This window comes from Hypanus sabinus, chromosome 20, assembly GCF_030144855.1.
Source record: "Hypanus sabinus isolate sHypSab1 chromosome 20, sHypSab1.hap1, whole genome shotgun sequence".
Lineage (NCBI taxonomy): Eukaryota > Metazoa > Chordata > Chondrichthyes > Myliobatiformes > Dasyatidae > Hypanus > Hypanus sabinus.
The window spans coordinates 1,845,638-1,864,049 of NC_082725.1; the positions used below are offsets into that span (position 1 = coordinate 1,845,638).

General features: G+C 45.9%; 1 protein-coding gene across 9 annotated transcripts in view; it reads left to right on the forward strand.

Annotated features, from left to right (window-relative positions):
• The window catches only part of LOC132378224 (protein PALS2-like), a 187,727-nt gene that overhangs the window by 139,711 nt on the left and 29,604 nt on the right, over positions 1–18,412 (forward strand). For all 9 annotated transcript variants that reach the window (XM_059944941.1, XM_059944943.1, XM_059944939.1 and 6 more), the window contains 2 exons: positions 4,806–5,033; positions 14,697–14,828. In XM_059944941.1, coding sequence (XP_059800924.1) covers positions 4,806–5,033; positions 14,697–14,828 — 360 coding nt within the window. The remainder of the gene's footprint in view (positions 1–4,805; positions 5,034–14,696; positions 14,829–18,412) is intronic.

Sequence of the window (18,412 nt, forward strand, 5' to 3'; positions counted from 1 at the left end):
GAAAAATAAGATGAAAGAGTGCAAGTCCAGTCCTGCCGGAGGGTCCCAAAACGTTGACTGTACTTTTTTCCGTAGATGCTGCCTGGCCTGCTGAGTTCCTCCAGCATTTTGTATGGATCGCTTGGATTTCCAGCATTTGCAGATTGTTTCTTCTTTGTAAAAGTGAAAGTAATTTCTTGAACCATCTGAAGGATATTGCCCTTGGTCGCATCTTCCGGAATTACAGTGCTTCATTAACTAGGCACAAAGGAATGCAGATGTTGGAATACAGCAACACGCCATCTGCTGGAGGAACTCAGTGGGTCAGGCAACATGTGGTTGAGACTTAACATGAAAAGCATAGCCAGTAGAAATTGGTTAGGGGAAGTGTGAGTCAGGAGCTGCCAAGCAATGGATGGATCCAGGTGAGGAAGGATTGCTGGGCAGATGGAGCCAAGTGGGAGTGTAGATATTAAAGTAAGTACACCATATACAACCTCGAGATTCATCTTCTTACAGGCACCCACAAAACAAAGAAACACAACAACATTCTCCCACATTCATTCTCTCTCTCTCTCCCCCTCTCTCTCCCTCTCTCTCTCCCACTCCCTCTCTCCCTTTTTCCTCCTCTTCCCCACCCCCCCCCCCCACACACACACACAGGCCACACACATCCAATGTGCAAAAGAGGACAAATTGCACAAATAGTAAAAAAAAAAGTTAACAACTTATGCATGGAACATGAAGTGCAGTGTCGCTGAAGAAGTCTCCAAATGTGAGCCCACAGGTGCAGGACCGGTTCAGAGCTGAGGCAAGTGAAGCCTGTCCAGGAGCCCAGTAGTCACAGGGCAACATCTGCTTCCAAACCTGGTGGCATGGGATCCAAGACTGCTGTACCTCACAGCCGACAGGAGTAGCAAGAAGAGAGTGGGGCTGGCCAAATGCAACCAGACAGTACTGACTATCTGTTCTTTTCCTCTCAGCAGCAATGATTTTAATCTTGCTCAACACTTTAAACAGCATGGAATAATGGAGTCAAAATGGGTTCATCTTCCACTATAAGGCCTCAACGTGGCATCCATCCCCAGCAATGGCTGGCACGGCTGTAGATACACTCTCGGAAGTCTATATAACCATATAACAATTACAGCATGGAAACAGGCCATCTTGGCCTTTCTAGTCCGTGCCGAACGCTTATTCTCACCTAGTCCCACCAACCTGCACTCAGCCCATAACCCACCATTCCTTTCCTGTCCATATACCTATCCAATTTTACTTTAAATGACAATATCAAACCTGCCTCTATCACTTCTACTGGAAGCTTGTTCCACACAGCTACCACTCTCTGAGTAAAGGAATTCCTCCTTGTGTTACCCCTAAACTTTTGCCCCCCCTAACTCTCAACTCATGTCCTCTTGTTTGAATCTCCCCTACTCTCAATGGAAAAAGCCTATCAACGTCAACTCTATCTATCCCCCTCATAATTTTAAATACCTCTATCAAGTCCCCCCTCAACCTTCTACGCTCCAAAGAATAAAGACCTAACTTGTTCAGCCTTTCCCTGTAACTTAGCTGCTGAAATGCAGGTAACACTCTAGTAAATTTTCTCTGTACTCTCTCTATTTTGTTGGCATCTTTCCTATAATTCGGTGACCAGAACTGTACACAATACTTCACCAAATCCGCCAGGGAATTGCAAAAGCACCAATTGGTTCGAAACTATATCCCATAAAGGGAAATTACAGGCTGCAGTCTGCAACGATCATAATTTAGAAGTATATCTACTAGAGTATCTAGCAGTTTTATGAGCTGCTGGCAAAACAACACTGTTGGTTGCCAGTGAGGAGGTACAGGAGCCTGAAGACATACACTCAACACTTTACAAACAGCTTCTTCCCCTCCACCATCAGATTTCTGAATGGACAATGAACCCCACTATTTTTTTTATTTGCTCTCTTTTTGTACTATTTATTTAATTTTTAAAAAATACATTTCTTGTTATAATATAGTTTCTTTTATGATTATATATTACAATGTACTGCTGCCGTCAAACAACTTTCACGAAGTATTCCAGTGATATTAAACGTGATTCTGATTCTGATTAATCGGTTGGATCAGGACATTACTAGCAAAGACTACAGAGTTATATAAAATATTTGAAGGGTTTCATTATTCAGTTTTTTTCTCTATCCAATCTAGCTCTACTGATATCAGATATCCTCTGACACCTTTGTGTGTGTGAAATGAAGGAATTGGCTGCAATAGCCTGATGCAATTTGTTGGATAATTAGAAATTGTTGCAGTATTTCTCCTTCTCTGGTTGTGATCAGTGAAATCATCTGGGAATCACGTGGAGCCAGCTTGCTCTGATTTCTGATGGAATACTATTCAGAAGGGTGGAGGCAGTTTTAAAGGATCATTTTGGGTCCACATACATTCTTTGGAATGTAAACATTCTGGCACATTTTACAATAAAAATGACAGCAATTTGATGAAGAAATTTATTTTTAGAATTTGTGTAAGGGGAAGAAATCACACTGATCCTCTTCTAATTATTTGTTTAATAAAATCAGTAAAGAAGTTAAAGTTTATTGTTATTTCAAATGTATATACATATACCACAAAAGTAAACAATATTAACAAATAAAAAGATGCATTTATGACAAAAGTTTTAAAAGTAAACAGTATAACACTACTTGCACTTCATATGTGATGAGACTTGGTTGGTGGCAGGGAGTTCAGCAGTCTCAAATCCTGGGAGAAGAAATTTTCCCATCTTAACAGTCCTTGTCTTAATGCTACGTTACCTTCTGCCTGATGGAGATTGTTGAACAGATGGGAGGGATCATTGATAATGCTGAAGGTCCAGCGTATGCAGTGCTCCTGATAAATATCTTGAATGGATGGAAGTGGTACCCTGATGATCCTCTTAGCAGTCCTTGCAATCCATTGTAAGAACTTGTGGTCAGATGCCTGATAATTACCATACCAGATGGTGATGCAGCTGGTCAGGACATTCTTGTTAGTACTACTGTTAAAATTGGATGGAATGCGGGGAGGGGTGTGGAGAACCTAATTCCAATGTTAGTTCATTGAAAAGAAAAGGTGTTTTTTGTTGATTAGGATTCTTTTTTGATTGATTCTGTAGTGATCAACTTTAAACGTTATAATCTTAATGGGCATTATTACATGACTGAACAGTACTTAGGGTCTCTACAGTTCTATACAATTTTCTTCCACCCTGATGTGGCTAACAGAAAAATACTGTACATTCTACTTTAGAGTTTACCTCTTCTATTGTTCAGATTTAGTCATGATCGTGTTCATGGATTGATATGAAAATGCTTTAATTCCATGAGTAATTCTGTATAATTTTCATATTATTCTGAAAGAAAAAAATGTTTTATTGTTGCACTGCTTTTGTAGTGTGAGAAAGATGCTTTCTTATTTGCAGCGATAAATTTTGCAGCCAATTTTTGCCCAAACTTAATTTCCTTAAATGGATGCATTTGTGTTGATTTGGTTGTTGAGTTAAGCAACAACCAACAGAACCGCTCTACAGATGCCATAGCATCTGTCTTGCACCTGGCCTTGACACACCTAGAAAACAGGAACACTGTCAGAATGCTATTTCTGGATTTCATTTTGGCATTCAACACTGTTGTTTTCACAGACCTTGGTGAACAAGCTCCTACACCACTGTGCATCTGGGCATTGGACTTGCTAAACAACTGATCTCAGATGGTCAGGATGCACAACCACTCCTCCCTTCACATCATCCTGAACATGGATGCCCCTTAGAGTTGTGTGCTGAACCCACTGCTCACAGTAACTGCATGGCCCAACACCCGGGTGATCATGTTGTCATTCTCATTTATGACATGACAGTGTTGGGTCTCAACAACAACGATAAGATGGCCTACAGAGAGGAAAGGCCTGGTGACAGGCAAATAATCTCTTCCTCATTGTCAACAAGAAAAATGAGATGGTTATTGACTTCAGGAGAACTCATAATTCACTTTACATCAGTGATACTGCAAGCATTTTCAAACTCCTGGGAGTGTTCACAACCCCTCATGGTCCCAGAATATGTTTTACACAGTCAGAACCTCTGCTCTGTGAGGAGGCTGAAAAGAGTGAGGCTATGCACCTCTATACTCAACAGACATGTAGTAGAGAGCATCCTAACAACTATGTCACTACATGGTATGAAAACTTCACTAGGAACTGGAAAGCTCCTCAACAGGTAGTTAAAACTGTGCAATGCATCACTGGCACCAGCCTACCCATCATATATACAGAAAGGTGCTGGGAAAGGGCCTGTAATATCATGAAGGATCCTACCCACCCTGCTCATGGACTGTTTGTCCCACTCCTGTCGGAGGTGGCTACTTAGCATCCATGCCAAGGCCACCAGAATCAAGAACAATTACTTTCTCCAAGTAGTAAAGCTGATCAACACCTCCACCTACTAAGCCACTCCTTCAGACTTGCAACCACCACGGTCAGAGTCCACTTATGTACTGACACTCCTGTGCCTACCATCACTTTATGTACATGCAATCAATCTATGTATATAAGCTATTTTATGTATTTATATTTATTGTCTTTTTGTGTATTTTATTGTATATTTGTGTTTTTTGACTGCATTGGATCTACCATCATGAGTATAGAAGGGCTAAACTCTATAAACTATAAGCAATAGAAGGGCTAAACTCTAAAGTCAAGAACAATATTTGTTGTTCTTTACACTTGTGTACTGGAAATGACATTCAACAATCTTGAAAGGCATCTAATCAACTATGATTATTTTACTTGCTTTGTAGGGTGTTACCTTTAGGGTGGAGGACAGTGAACTGGTAATTGCAAGGATTCTTCATGGTGGTATGATTGATCGGCAAGGTCTTCTGCATGTGGGGGATATCATTAAGGAAGTCAATGGCACTGAAGTTGGATCCGACCCAAAGGTACTGCAAGAAATGTTGAAGGATTGCAGCGGTGGAATTTCATTTAAGATTTTGCCCAGTTATAAAGAAACTCCTGTGCCCTTGCAGGTAAGAGATTTTACTGAACACTTTAAAATGAAATACCACATAGATTTTAAACACGAGATTCTGCTGTTTCTGGAAATCTAGAGAAACTCATAAAATGCTGGAGAAACTCAGCAAGTAAGGCAGCATCTATAGCATTTTGGGCCAAGACCCTCCATCAGGATCTCTTGAAAGGCCTGTGCTTGAAACATTGACTATAGATTTGTAAGGATTTATTATATTATTCTATAGCAATTAAATTCATTGGAGTTCATGTTCTATAGAAACATTTTTTTGGGTTTTTCTCTTGAGCATTTTATTTTATGTTTGATCCTGGGATTTGTTTATGTTTTAACTTTTTTTTAGTCGTTCAGTATTTAATATTGGGTACTTGTACTGCTGGAGAAAATGGCATCAGCAAGGTTTGGGACTGGCTGCTGCTCTTCATCTTGTTCATTCAGACAGCCATTTATGTTTTCCCAATCCTTGGTCTTGTTTGTCCACTGGTTTAACTTGGAATGGTGAGAGTGGTGTCTGCAGAGACACCAAACCTTAAAGGAGCAGCTCCACTGTTTTTTTTATGCCACGGACCCCTACTATTAAGCAAGGGATCCGCGGGACCCCAGGTTGGGAACCCCTGCCTTAAGGGAATCATGCAGCATAAAAAAGACTTTATATATTTTCTGGTAGCTAAATAATACATAATTAAGCAATAAATATACAGAACCTAAGATGAAGTGAGTTGAGTTCAATGGGAACAGTTCAGTGTTGGGGTGAATGAAACAGAGTGAAGTTATGCCCTCTGATTCAAGAGCCTGATGATTGGAGGGCAATAAATGTTCCTGCAACTAGTGGTGTAACTCCTAAGGCTCCGGTACCTCTTTCCTGATGGCAGTGGTGAGAAGAGATCATGGCATAGATAGTGAGAGGCCTTAATAATCTCTTGTGGCAGTGCTCCTTGTAGTGTGGAGGGCTTTTATTGTGATGGACTGGGCTGCAACCATTACTTTTTGTAGACTTTTCTATTTTTATGCATTACTGTTTCCATAACAGGCTATGATACAACCAGTCAGGATCCACCATGCATCTATTTAAGTTTGTTAAAGTTTTAGAAGACATGTGAAATCATCACATCACTTTCTGCTTTCCTATCAGATTTCTCCTTCTACTTCAGCCTTTTCCCCTTTCCGTTTATCACCTCCCAGCTTCTTATTTCATCCCCCTCCCGCACCCATCTGGCTTCACCTATTGCCTTCTAGCTTGTCCTCCTTCCCTTCTCTCCTTCTTATTCTAGCATCTTCCCCCTTCCTTCCCAGCCCTAATGAGGGGTCTCAGCCCAAAGCATTGACTGTTTATTCATTTCCATAGATGCTGCCTGATCTGCTGATTTCCACCAGCATTTTGTGGCTTTGCTCTGGATTTCCAACATCTGCAGAATCTCTTGCATTTAAGAGTTTACATATTGTTAACTATTGTTAACCCTCAACAATTCTTCCTTTGGCTCTTCACACTTTCTCTAGAATTGAAGGATTGCCATGGGCCACAGCTATGCCTGTGTCTTCGTTGGCGACGTGGAACAGCCTATGTTCCAAGGTTTCCCTGGTAATGCTCCCCAACTCTTCCTCCACTACATTGATGACTGCTTTGGTGCTGCTTCATGTACCCATGCTGAGGTCATCAATTTAATCAACTTTGCCTCTAACTTCCACCCTGCCGTTAAATTCACTTGATCCATTTTTGACACCTCTCTCCCCTTTCTTGATCTCTCTGTCTCTCTCTGGAGACAAACTGTCAACCAACATCTTTTTTTTTTGAACCTACTGATTTCTAAAGTTTTGACTATAACTCTTCACACCATATCTCCCCTTCCTCAGTTCTTTCACCCCGCCGCATCTGTTCCCAGCTTTCCTTTCCAGGACACCAGAAATGCCCTCTTCCTTCAAAGAACAGTGTTCCCCTTCCTCCAGTATTGATGCTATCCTCACCCACATCTCCTCCATTTCCCAAAACTCTGCACTCACCCCATCTTCCCGCTGCCTTAATAATGATATTGTTCCTCTTGTCTTTACCTATTACCCCATGAGCCTTCGCATCCAATACATCATTCTCTGCAACTTCAACTGCTTCCAAAGGGATCCTACCAATAAATACATTTATACACACTCCCCCAGCTTTCTGCAGGAATTGTTCCTTCCATGAATCCCTTGTGCATTCGTCCTTTCTGCACTTATCTTCCTCCCAGCACTTATCCCTGTAAGCAGCTAATTACACCTGCCCATTCACCTCCTTCCTCACCTTCATTTAGGGATTTAGGGCCCAAACTATCTTTCTAGGTAAGGCAACACTTCACCTGCAAATCTGCTGGTGTTATCTATTGTGTCCAGCACTCCCAATGTGGCTACCTCTACACTGGCGAGATCTGTCGTAAATTAGAGGACTGCCTCGACAAGCACCTCCACTACATCCACCAAGAGTGGAACTACCCATTGGCTAAGCATTTTAATTCCAAATCCCATACCTGTGCTGACAGGTCAATCCAGGGTCTCCTTTTGTGCCAAGATGAGGCCACCTTCTGGAGGAGCAACACCTGATATTCCTTCTAAGTAGCCTCCAACCTGATGGCATGAGTATTGATTTCTCCTTCCACTAAATAAAATCCCCTTCACCTCTCCTGTTTTTCTATTTCCCATTCTGGCCTCATTCCTCTTCTCAGCTGCCTATCACCTGGGTCCCCTCCTTCTTCTCCTTCTTCCATGGTTCACTCTCCTCTCCAGCCCTTTATTTTTCCAGCCTGCGTGTATCACCTTACAGCTATCCTCCTCCTTTCCCCCCCCCCCACCCCCACCTTTTCATTCTGGCATCTTCTTCCTTCCCAGTCCTGATGATTGGTCTTGATCTAAAATATCGACTGTTTATTCATTTCCAAAAATACTGCCTGACCTTCTAGGTTCCTCCAGCATTTTGTATGTGTTACTCTGCATTTCCAGCATCTGCAGTATTTCTAGTGTTTATGATTTACATATTGTTAAGTCTATTGATGTGGATCCAGAACTCCATGAAACTTAGATTTCACTGGTAGCTGGAAGTGGTGTGTATTCAGTATTTTACCTGACTATTAATTTATTCCCAAGTATCATCTTCAACATTTTGGTAGCACTCTTCATTGGTATGTTCTAATTTTTATGAATCTACTGTGGCGACCCATTTCCTGGCGTATCCGAACCGACTCACAATGAAATAGCCTACGGGGGTTTGCGAGCACAGAGCTTTGGAGCCTCTGCGCCATGGGGGGCCGGTTGACAGAGGCTTAAAAGTGAGGCTGAAGTTTTCGAATAAAGTTTTTTCCTTCGACTGCAGTTACCGACTCCGTGTCGTAATTTTAGCGCTGCGTGTAGCACACCGCTACAATTGGTGACCCCCGACGGTCCAAACGATTTTTGGACCAGAAATGACCGACGCCGCCTCTGTTCATGCTGTTTCGTTGAAACTGCCGGGTTTCTGGACACAGCGCCCGGACCTATGGTTCCAGCAAGCTGAAGCCCAATTCCACGTTCGCCAGATCACCTCAGAAGACATCCGCTACTGCTACGTGGTGAGCTCCCTCGACCAGGACCAGGTCGCGGAGTTCGTACAGTCGCCCCCGGCAGACGGCAAGTACACGGAATTCAAAGCTCTGCTCCTCAGGACTTTCGGACTCTCACGGCGTGAGCGGGCTGCCCGTTTACTGCACCTGGACGGCTTGGGCGACAGACCTCCATCGGCTTTAATGAATGCGATGTTGTCTCTGGCCGACGGACACACATGCCTCATGTTTGAGCAGGCATTCCTGGAGCAGCTGCCCGAGGACATACGCCTGCTGCTGTCCGACGCGGATTTCAGTGACCCCCGGAAGGTGGCAGCCCGGGCGGACTTGCTGTGGAACGCCAAAAAGGTGAGCGGAGCGTCCATCGCACAGATCTCCCAGCCACGATCCCGGCAGCAAACCAGTCCAGGCCTGGCCGCTGAGCCCGCCAACCCCCGGCCCAATGAACACTGGTGCTTCTACCACCAGCGGTGGGGCGCAGAAGCCCGCCGTTGTTGCCCGCCCTGCAAGTTCCCGGGAAACGCCAGGGCCAGCCGCCGCTGATGGCTACGGCGGCTGGCCATCGGGATAGCCTCCTGTATGTGTGGGATAGCAGGTCGGGACGCCGGTTTTTGGTCGATACTGGGGCTGAGATCAGCGTTTTACCTCCGACGAGTTACGACACCCGCAGCAGGGCACCGGGTCCCCCCCTGAGGGCCGTGAACGGCAGCACCGTAAGGACCTATGGCACCCGTCAGGTGCAGCTACAGTTCAGCTCCAGCCAGTTCACGTGGGACTTCACACTGGCTGCCGTAGCCCAACCGCTTCTGGGTGCGGATTTTTTGCGGGCTCACAGCCTACTGGTCGACCTGCCCAGGAAGAGACTGGTACACGCTGAGACCTTTCAGACGTTCTCCCTGGGTGCAGCCCAGTTGCCAGCCCCTCACCTCGGCTCCATCACGCTGTCCGACAACGACTTCACCAGGGTCCTGGCGGAGTTCCCATCGGTTCTGGCACCGCAGTTCACAGCGGCCATGCCCAGGCACGGCGTACAGCACCACATCCCGACCCAGGGACCACCCCTCCACGCCCGTGCTCGGCGGCTTCCCCCGGTCAAGCTCCGACTGGCGAAGGAGGAGTTCCAGAGGATGGAGGAATTGGGGATCATCCGGCGGTCCGACAGCCCGTGGGCCTCCCCCCTGCACATGGTGCCCAAAGCGACGGGGGGCTGGAGACCGTGCGGCGACTACCGCAGGCTGAACAAGGCTACCACACCGGACTGCTACCCTGTGCCGCACATTCAGGACTTTGCAGCAAACCTGCACGGCGCACGGATCTTCTCCAAGGTAGATCTCGTCCGAGGGTACCATCAAATCCCGATGCATCCTGACGACGTCCCCAAAACGGCACTCATCACCCCTTTCGGCCTTTTCGAGTTCCTCTGCATGCCGTTCGGCCTGAAGAATGCCGCACAGACGTTCCAGCGGTTAATGGACACGGTGGGATGGGACCTGGACTTCGCGTTCATCTATTTGGATGACATCCTCATAGCCAGCGGCAGTCGTCAGGAGTATCTGTCCCACCTCTGTCAACTCTGCGCCCGTCTGAGTGAGTACGGTCTTACAATCAACCCCGCCAAATGCCAGTTCGGACTCGATACCATTGACTTCCTGGGCCACAGGATTACTAAAGACGGGGCAACCCCTCTGCCCGCTAAGGTAGATGCGGTCCGCCACTTCCCCCGACCCACCACGATCAAAGGCCTTCAGGAATTCGTAGGTATGGTCAATTTCTACCACCGCTTCCTCCCTTCAGCTGCCCGGATCATGCGCCCCCTGTTCGCCCTGATGTCGGGTCCGAGCAAGGACATTACCTGGGACGAGGAGTCCGCCGCCGCTTTCATTCAAACGAAGGAAGCTTTGGCGGACGCCGCAATGCTAGTACATCCCAGAATGGACGCCCCTACCGCCCTCACAGTGGACGCATCAAACACGGCAGTCGGTGGGGTGCTGGAGCAACTCATCGCAGGTCGCTGGCAACCCCTGGCGTTTTTCAGCAAACACCTGCGACCACCCGAGCTTAAGTACAGTGCTTTCGAACGGGAACTGTTGGCGCTCTACCTGGCAATCCGGCATTTCAGGTACTTCCTAGAAGGTCAGCCCTTCACCGCGTTCACGGACCACAAACCGCTTACCTTTGCGTTTACGAAAGCGTCCGACCCCTGGTCGTCCCGCCAGCAACGCCACCTGTCCTACATCTCTGAGTACACGACGGATGTCCGGCACATCTCGGGTAAGGACAATGTCGTAGCGGATGCGCTCTCTCGCCCTACCGTTCATGCCCTTTCCCAAGGGGTAGACTTTGAGGCACTGGCAGAGGCGCAGCAGGCGGATGAGGAGATTCCGAGTTACAGAACCGCAGTCTCCGGTTTGCAGCTCCAGGACCTCCCCGTGGGCCCAGGTGAGAGGACCCTACTCTGTGACGTCGCCACCGGCCAGCCCCGTCCAGTCGTCCCGACAGCATGGCGGCGCCGCGTTTTCGACTCCATTCATAACTTGGCGCATAACTTTCCAGCAGGTTCGTTTGGCACGGACTCCGCAAACAGGTCAGTGAATGGGCCAAAACGTGCATGCACTGCCAGACGGCCAAGGTGCAGCGGCACACCAAAGCCCCACCGCAGCAGTTCCATCCCGCCCACCAGCGTTTCGACCACATTCATGTGGATATCGTGGGCCCCCTGCCAGTGTCGCGCGGAGTGCGGCACCTCCTGACTATCGTGGACCGGTTCACAAGAAGGCCAGAGGCGGTCCCGCTCACCGACACCACCTCCGAATCTTGCGCCCGAGCCCTGATCGCCACCTGGATATCTCGCTTTGGTGTACCAGCCCACATTACCTCCGACAGAGGCGCCCAGTTCACCTCCAGCCTGTGGTCAGCTATGGCCAGCCTTTTGGGGACTCAGCTGCACCACACAACTGCCTACCACCCACAGTCGAACGGGCTAGTGGAGCGTTTCCACCGTCACCTGAAGTCGGCCCTCATGGCCCGCCTACGAGGAGCCAACTGGGCGGACGAGCTTCCCTGGGTCCTACTCGGCATCCGCACAGCGCCCAAGGACAACCTGCACGCCTCGTCGGCCGAGTTGGTATACGGCGCGCCCCTGGTCGTCCCCGGGGAGTTCCTACCAGCCCCAAGGGGGCAAGAGGAAGAACCCGCAGCAGTCCTGGGCAGACTACGCGAGAAGCTCGGTAACCTGGCCCCCATACCCACTTCACAGCACGGGCGGAACCCGACCTGCGTACCCAAAGACCTGCAGAACTGTAAGTTTGTGTTTGTACGAAGGGGCGGGCATTGGCCGCCGCTGCAGTGGCCATACGAGGGGCCGTTTATGGTGCTGCGGAACAACGGGTCCACGTTCGTGCTGGACGTTGGGGGGAAAGAGGAGGTTTTCACGGTGGACCGCCTCAAACCGGCCCATGTGGACCTGGCGCAACCGGCCGAGTTTCCGGCGCCTCGGCGCAGAGGCCGACCTCCCAAGCAGGTTCTGGCCCAGACTGTGGACATTGGGGGGTGTATCGCCGGTTCTAGGGGGGGGGGGGGGGGTTATGTGGCGACCCATTTCCTGGCGTATCCGAACCGACTCACAATGAGATAGCCTACGGGGGTTTGCGAGCACAGAGCTTTGGAGCCTCTGCGCCATGGGGGGCCGGTTGACAGAGGCCTAAAAGTGAGGCTGAAGTTTTCGAATAAAGTTTTTTCCTTCGACTGCAGTTACCGACTCCGTGTCGTAATTTTAGCGCTGCGTGTAGCACACCGCTACACTACTATCATTTAATCTGTTTTAGTATTGTAATATTTAATCCTCAGTTATTGAAATACAGCTTATTTTTACCCTTTCCTTGTGACATTTCAATGCATATATTGAAGTGTTAGAAGGCAGAGTTCTACAGAGCTCTGATTTGGTTTGGGTGGTGGTGTTGCTTATGTCATTTAGACAAAAGGGTGAGGGAATGATCTTAAAAAAGAGAGTCTAACCACCCTTAGCACTTAATGATATTGTCAACACTGAGTGCCCCACCATTAACATCCTAGGGGTTACCATTGGCCAGGAAATAAATAAAACTAGCCTCATGAATATGGTGGCTATTAGAGTAATTCCAAGGGTGGATATTCTGCAGCAAGCAGCTCCTTTGCTGCCCCCAAAATCTTTCCGAAGTGCTAGTTAAAAACATGATGCTCTCCATTTACCAGAACGAGTTGAGCTCCAGCTCATGTTGTCATGAACAAAGAACTTACTGACCAACCTGAACATTTGTTCCCTACAACACAAGCACACAGTAGGTATCATCGACAAAATGCATTAATGTTACTTGTTCTGAAAACTTCACCCAGAGCTGTACCTCCTACCAAGGACAGCAAGTGTATGAGAGCCCCCCCCATCTGCTGATTCCTTCCCAAGTTTAGATTCAGATTTATTTATCACGTGTACATCAAAGCACATTAGCCCTGAGAACTGAGCTTGGATGAGACTAGAACTAGAGGTCATGGGTCAAGGGTAAAAGGTGAAATGTTTAAGAGGAACCTGAGGGGGGAAACCTCTTCGCACAGAGGGTGGTGCGAGTGTGGAACGAGCTGCTAGTGCAAGTGGTAGATGCCGATTTGATTTCAACACTTAAGAGAAATTTTGATAAGTAGATGAATGGGAGGGATATGGAAGTCTGTGGTTTGGGTGAGGGTCAATGCGACTAGGCAGGTTAATGGTTCGGCATGGAGTAGGTGGACCGAAGTGCTTCATTTTTTGTGCTGTAGAGCTCTATGGCTCTATGACACTCTGGTGCAACCACATATTCTGGCACTAACCCACATATTCTGCACCATCCTGACTTAGAATTCCATTGCCACTCTTTAGTCATCATTGGATCTTAATCCTGGACCCCCCCCCACTCAATAGCACTGTTGGGGCACTGTCACTTAAGACCATAAGACATAGGAGCAGAATTAGAATCACTTGGCCGATTGAGTCTGCTCTGCCATTCAATCAAGGCTGATCCTTTTTTTCCCCTCCTGAGCCCTATCCCCGGCCTTCTGCCCATAGCCTTTGATGCCATGTCCCATCAAAAACATATCAAGCTCTGCCTTCACAGCTGCCTGTGGTAATAAACTCCATAAATTCACCTCCCTCTGGCTAAAGAAGTTTCTCTGCATCTCTGTCTTAAATGAATGTCCCTCTATCCTGAAGCTGTGCCTTCTTGTCCTCGACTTCCCCCATCATGGAAGCATCCTTTACACATCTACTCTATCCAGGCCTTTCAACATTTGAAAGGTTGTAATGAGATCCCCCCCCCCCCCCCCGCAATCTCCTTTGTGCTCAATGACTCTGACATTACAGTGCAACAACACATTCCATACTATCCTGACTTAGAATTCCATCGACACTCCTTAATCATAATTGGATCACAATCCTTGTACTCCCCACCCAATAGCACTGTCGGAGCACTGTCACATTGGATTTTAACCCTGAAACTCCCCACCATTGGATCTTAACCATCACCAGAATTACCATAGCAGTTAAGGAAGGCAACTCACCACCACTTTCCCAAAAGCAATTGGGGAATGGGCAGTAAATACTGGCCTTGTCAGACACACAGAAATCCCAGCAAATTAATTAAACAAAGATGTCTGTTTGTTTCCATTCTACCACTGCTTTTGTTCCCTGCATCTCTTCCTTCTCTGCAATATAAATCGTGATTATCAAATTTTCATCTTGATGAACATCCATCAGTTCTGTTTCCAACTCCATTGATTCATACTACCAATTTCAATACTTCATTCAAGGATCCTGGAATACAGCTCATTTAGGCCAGATGCTTCCTAATTTTCAGAAATGCAGAACTTTACAACCTGTTAGAATAATTATTTTAGTCAATTTTTGCTGCTGTCTATAAGGAGTTTGTGTGGCCTCCTCGTTACTGTGTTGGTTTCTACTAAGTTTTCCAGTTCCGTACATATTCCAACTACATGCAGACAGGTTAGTGGGTTTAATTGGATGGTACAGGCTCATTGGGTCATAAGGGCCTGTATCTAAATAAAAATAACAATAATAATTTTATTATAATCTTTTGCAGGTCTTTGTGAAATGCCATTTTGATTACAATCCAGCCAATGACAGTTTAATCCCATGCAAAGATGCAGGGTTGAAGTTTTCTAGAGGGGACATCCTTCAAGTTGTGAATCGAGAAGATCTCAACTGGTGGCAGGTTGGCTCAACTTCCACTTTAATGGAGTTGAGAAATATTTTAAAGCATATGTTTTTCTACAAGTCTTAAAATATCCACTAAAAAATGCAGTCATTTTGACTTATCCAAACCCCCAAAAAAGAATAACACATTTTAATAGAATTTTGGGCCATTACAACTGTGTTAAGACACAGCACGTTACCTTTGCATCTTCCAACAACTTCCTCCGTTAAATAGTGACTGGGAAATGTAGATTTTCAAAAGGTCATGAATGTTAGACAATAAGACATAGAAGCAGAATTAGGCCACACAGCTCATCGAGTCTGCTCCACCATACCATCGTGGCTGATTTATTATACTTATCAACCCCATTCTCCTGCCTTCTCTTTGTAACCTTTGATGCCCTGGCTAACCAAGAACCTATCAACTTCTGCTTTAATTATACTTAGGGATGTGGCCTCAAATGAATTGCCTCCTTTGCAGTAAATTCCACAAATTTACTACCTTCTGTCTAAAGACATTCCTCCTCGTCTCTGTTCTGAATGGATGTCTCAGCAATGCGGTGTCATAGAAAGGCAGCGTCCATTATTAAGGACCTCAGGCATCCAGGGCATGCCGTTTTCTTACTGTTACCATCAGGTAGGAGATACACAAGACTGAAGGCACACACCCAGCAATTCAGGAACAGCTTCTTCCCCTCTGCCATCCGATTCCTAAATGGACATTGAAGCTTTGGGCATTACCTCACTTTTTTTAATATACAGTATTTCTGTTTTTGCACATTAAAAAAAATCTTCAGTATAAGTAATTGATTTGTTTTATGTTTTATTTTATTTATCATTTTTTCTCTCTGCTAGATTATGTATTGTATTGAACTGCTGCTGCTAAGTTAACAAATTTCACGTCACATGCCGGTTTTAATAAACCTGATTCTGATTGTATTCTCTGGTCCTAGACTCATCCACTGTAGAAAACATCTTCTCCACATCCATTCTCTCTAGACCTTGTCTATAGTTTCGATAGGTTTCAATGTGATTCCCTCATATTGTTCTAAATTCCAGCATCTACAGGCCCAGAGCCATCACTTCTTATAAGTTAACCCTTTCATGTCTCTGGCCCGACCATGGGCTACTCGTTCTCTGGCCTGTCCACTGGCACATTCAACACCCCGGCCAGCTGCTCCGAGCAGCGAGCAGATCACTCATGCGGTAGATCTGCTGAACCCATAGTTTTGCTATACTGTAGTTCTTGGAGTCCAGCATAATCTTATGATCATCAAAAAAAGAAAGTGCACTTTTGAATGCCCCTTGAGAGGCTGCTGCATTCAAACTTGCCACCATCTTCCTGGAACACCGGATCATCAAGTGCTATGTGACCAATGCCTTAGAAATCAGCATCACATCCTATATAAGAATATTCTAGTCTTCTCAAAATGAATGCATTTACCACTGTTCCTGCTGATTCAGCCGACAAGTTAAACTTTAGGGAAACCTGCACAAGGACTCCCAAATCCCTTTGCAACTCGGATTTTTGAATTTTCTCCCCATTTAGAGAGTAGTCTACTCTTTGTTCCTTATATCAAAATGCATGACCATACACTTCCCTGCATCTTATTCCATCTGCTACTGCTTTGCCCATTCTTCCAATCTGCCCAAGTCCTTCCGCAACACTAATATCCCTCTACCTATCCTTATACTGTCTGCTAACCTGGCTACAAAATCATCAGTTCTATCATCCAAATCATTGACATATAACGTGAAAAGAATCAGTACCAATATTGACCTTGCTGAACGCCACTTGTCACCTGCAGGCAACCAGAATAGACCCCCTTAATCCTGACTCCTTTACCTCCTGCCAGCCAGCCAATTTTCTATCCATGCTAATATCTTTCCAGTAATACCATGGACTCTTATTTTGGAGCCTCATTTGCACCACCTTGTCAAAGGCTTTTTGAAAATCCAAGTAAACAACATCCATTTACTCTCCTTGGTCTATCATGCCTATTATTTCCTCAAAAAGTTCCAACTGATTTGTCAGGCAAGATTTTTCTTTAAGAGAACCACACTGGCTTCAGCCTACTTTATCATGTGCCTCCAAGTACCCCAAAAACCTCTTCCTTAATAATGGACTCCAAGATCTTCCTAACCATTGAAGTCGGGCTTAACTGGCTTATAATTTCCTTTCATCTGCCAAAATTGCACGTTGCCTTTTTTTTGTTGTGTAACTGCAGTGGCCAACTTAGAAGGCACATTGAATATTGATGTTTATTGTTGGAGGATTTGAGTCCAAGAATCAAAACGCCTTACAACAGTTATTGCCCTTTGGTGAGGATGTGCCTGGATGGATGATGGTGTGAATTTTTACTCATTGTAAATAAAATAGAATATATATGCTCAGGGACAGGGTTTCCCAAACTTTTTTATGTCATGGACAAATGCCATTAAATGGGGGCATCTGTGGATCCCAGATTGGGAATCCCTGCTGTAAAGGGAGTGCAGCAGAAGGTCACCAGCAGGCTCCTGAAATGAGTGGGAGGCAGCAGAAAGGAAACTATAGTCCTGTTAGCCTGACATCAGTGGTTGGGAAGTTGTTGGAATCAATTGTTAGGGATAAGATTACAGAATATCTGGAGGCACGTGACAAGATAGGCCAAAGCCAGCATGGTTTCCTGAAAGGAAAATCCTGCCTGGCTAACCTACTGTAATTTTTTTGAGGCAATTACAAGCAGGCTAGACAAAGGAGATGCAGTAGATATGCATCTTGGATTTTCAGAAGGCCTTTGACAAAATGCTGCACATGAGGCTGCTTAGCAAGATAAGAGCCCATGGAATTACAGGGGAGTTACTAGCATGGGTGGAGCATTGGCTGATTGGCAGAAAACAGAGAGTAGGAATAAAGGGATCCTATTCTGCCTGGCTGCCACTCACTATTGGAGTTCCACAGGGGTCGGTGTTGGGGCCGCTGCTTTTTACGATGTATGTCAATAATTTGGACTATGGGATTAATGAATTTGTGGCTAAATTTGCCGATGATACAAAGATAGATGGAGGAGCGGGTAGTGCTGAGGAAACAGAGACTTAGATAATTTAGGGGAGTAGGCAAAGAAGTGGCAAATGAAATACAATGTTGGAAAGTGTAAAGTCATGCACTTTGGAAGAAATAAAAGGACAGTCTGTTATTTAGATGGGGACAGAATTCCAAATGCAGAGATGTGAAGGGACTTGGGAGTTCTTGTGCAGGATGCCCTAAAGGTTAACCTCCAGGTTGAGTCAGTGGGAAGAATGCGAGTGCAATGTTGGCATTCCTTTCTAGAGGTATAGAATATAAAAGCAGGGATGTGATGTTGAGGCTCTAAAAGACACTCGTGAGTCCACACTTGGAATATTGTGTGCAGTTTTGGGCTACTTATTTTAGAAAGGATATTCTGACATTGGAGAGAGTTCAGAGGAGATTCAAGAGAATGATTCCAGGAATGAAAGGGTTACCGTATGAGGAACATCTGGCAGCTCTTGGGCTGTATTCCCTGGAGTTCAGGAGAATGCAGGCAGATCTCATAGAAACATTCCGAATGTGAAAAGGCCTGAACAGATTAGATATGGCAAAGT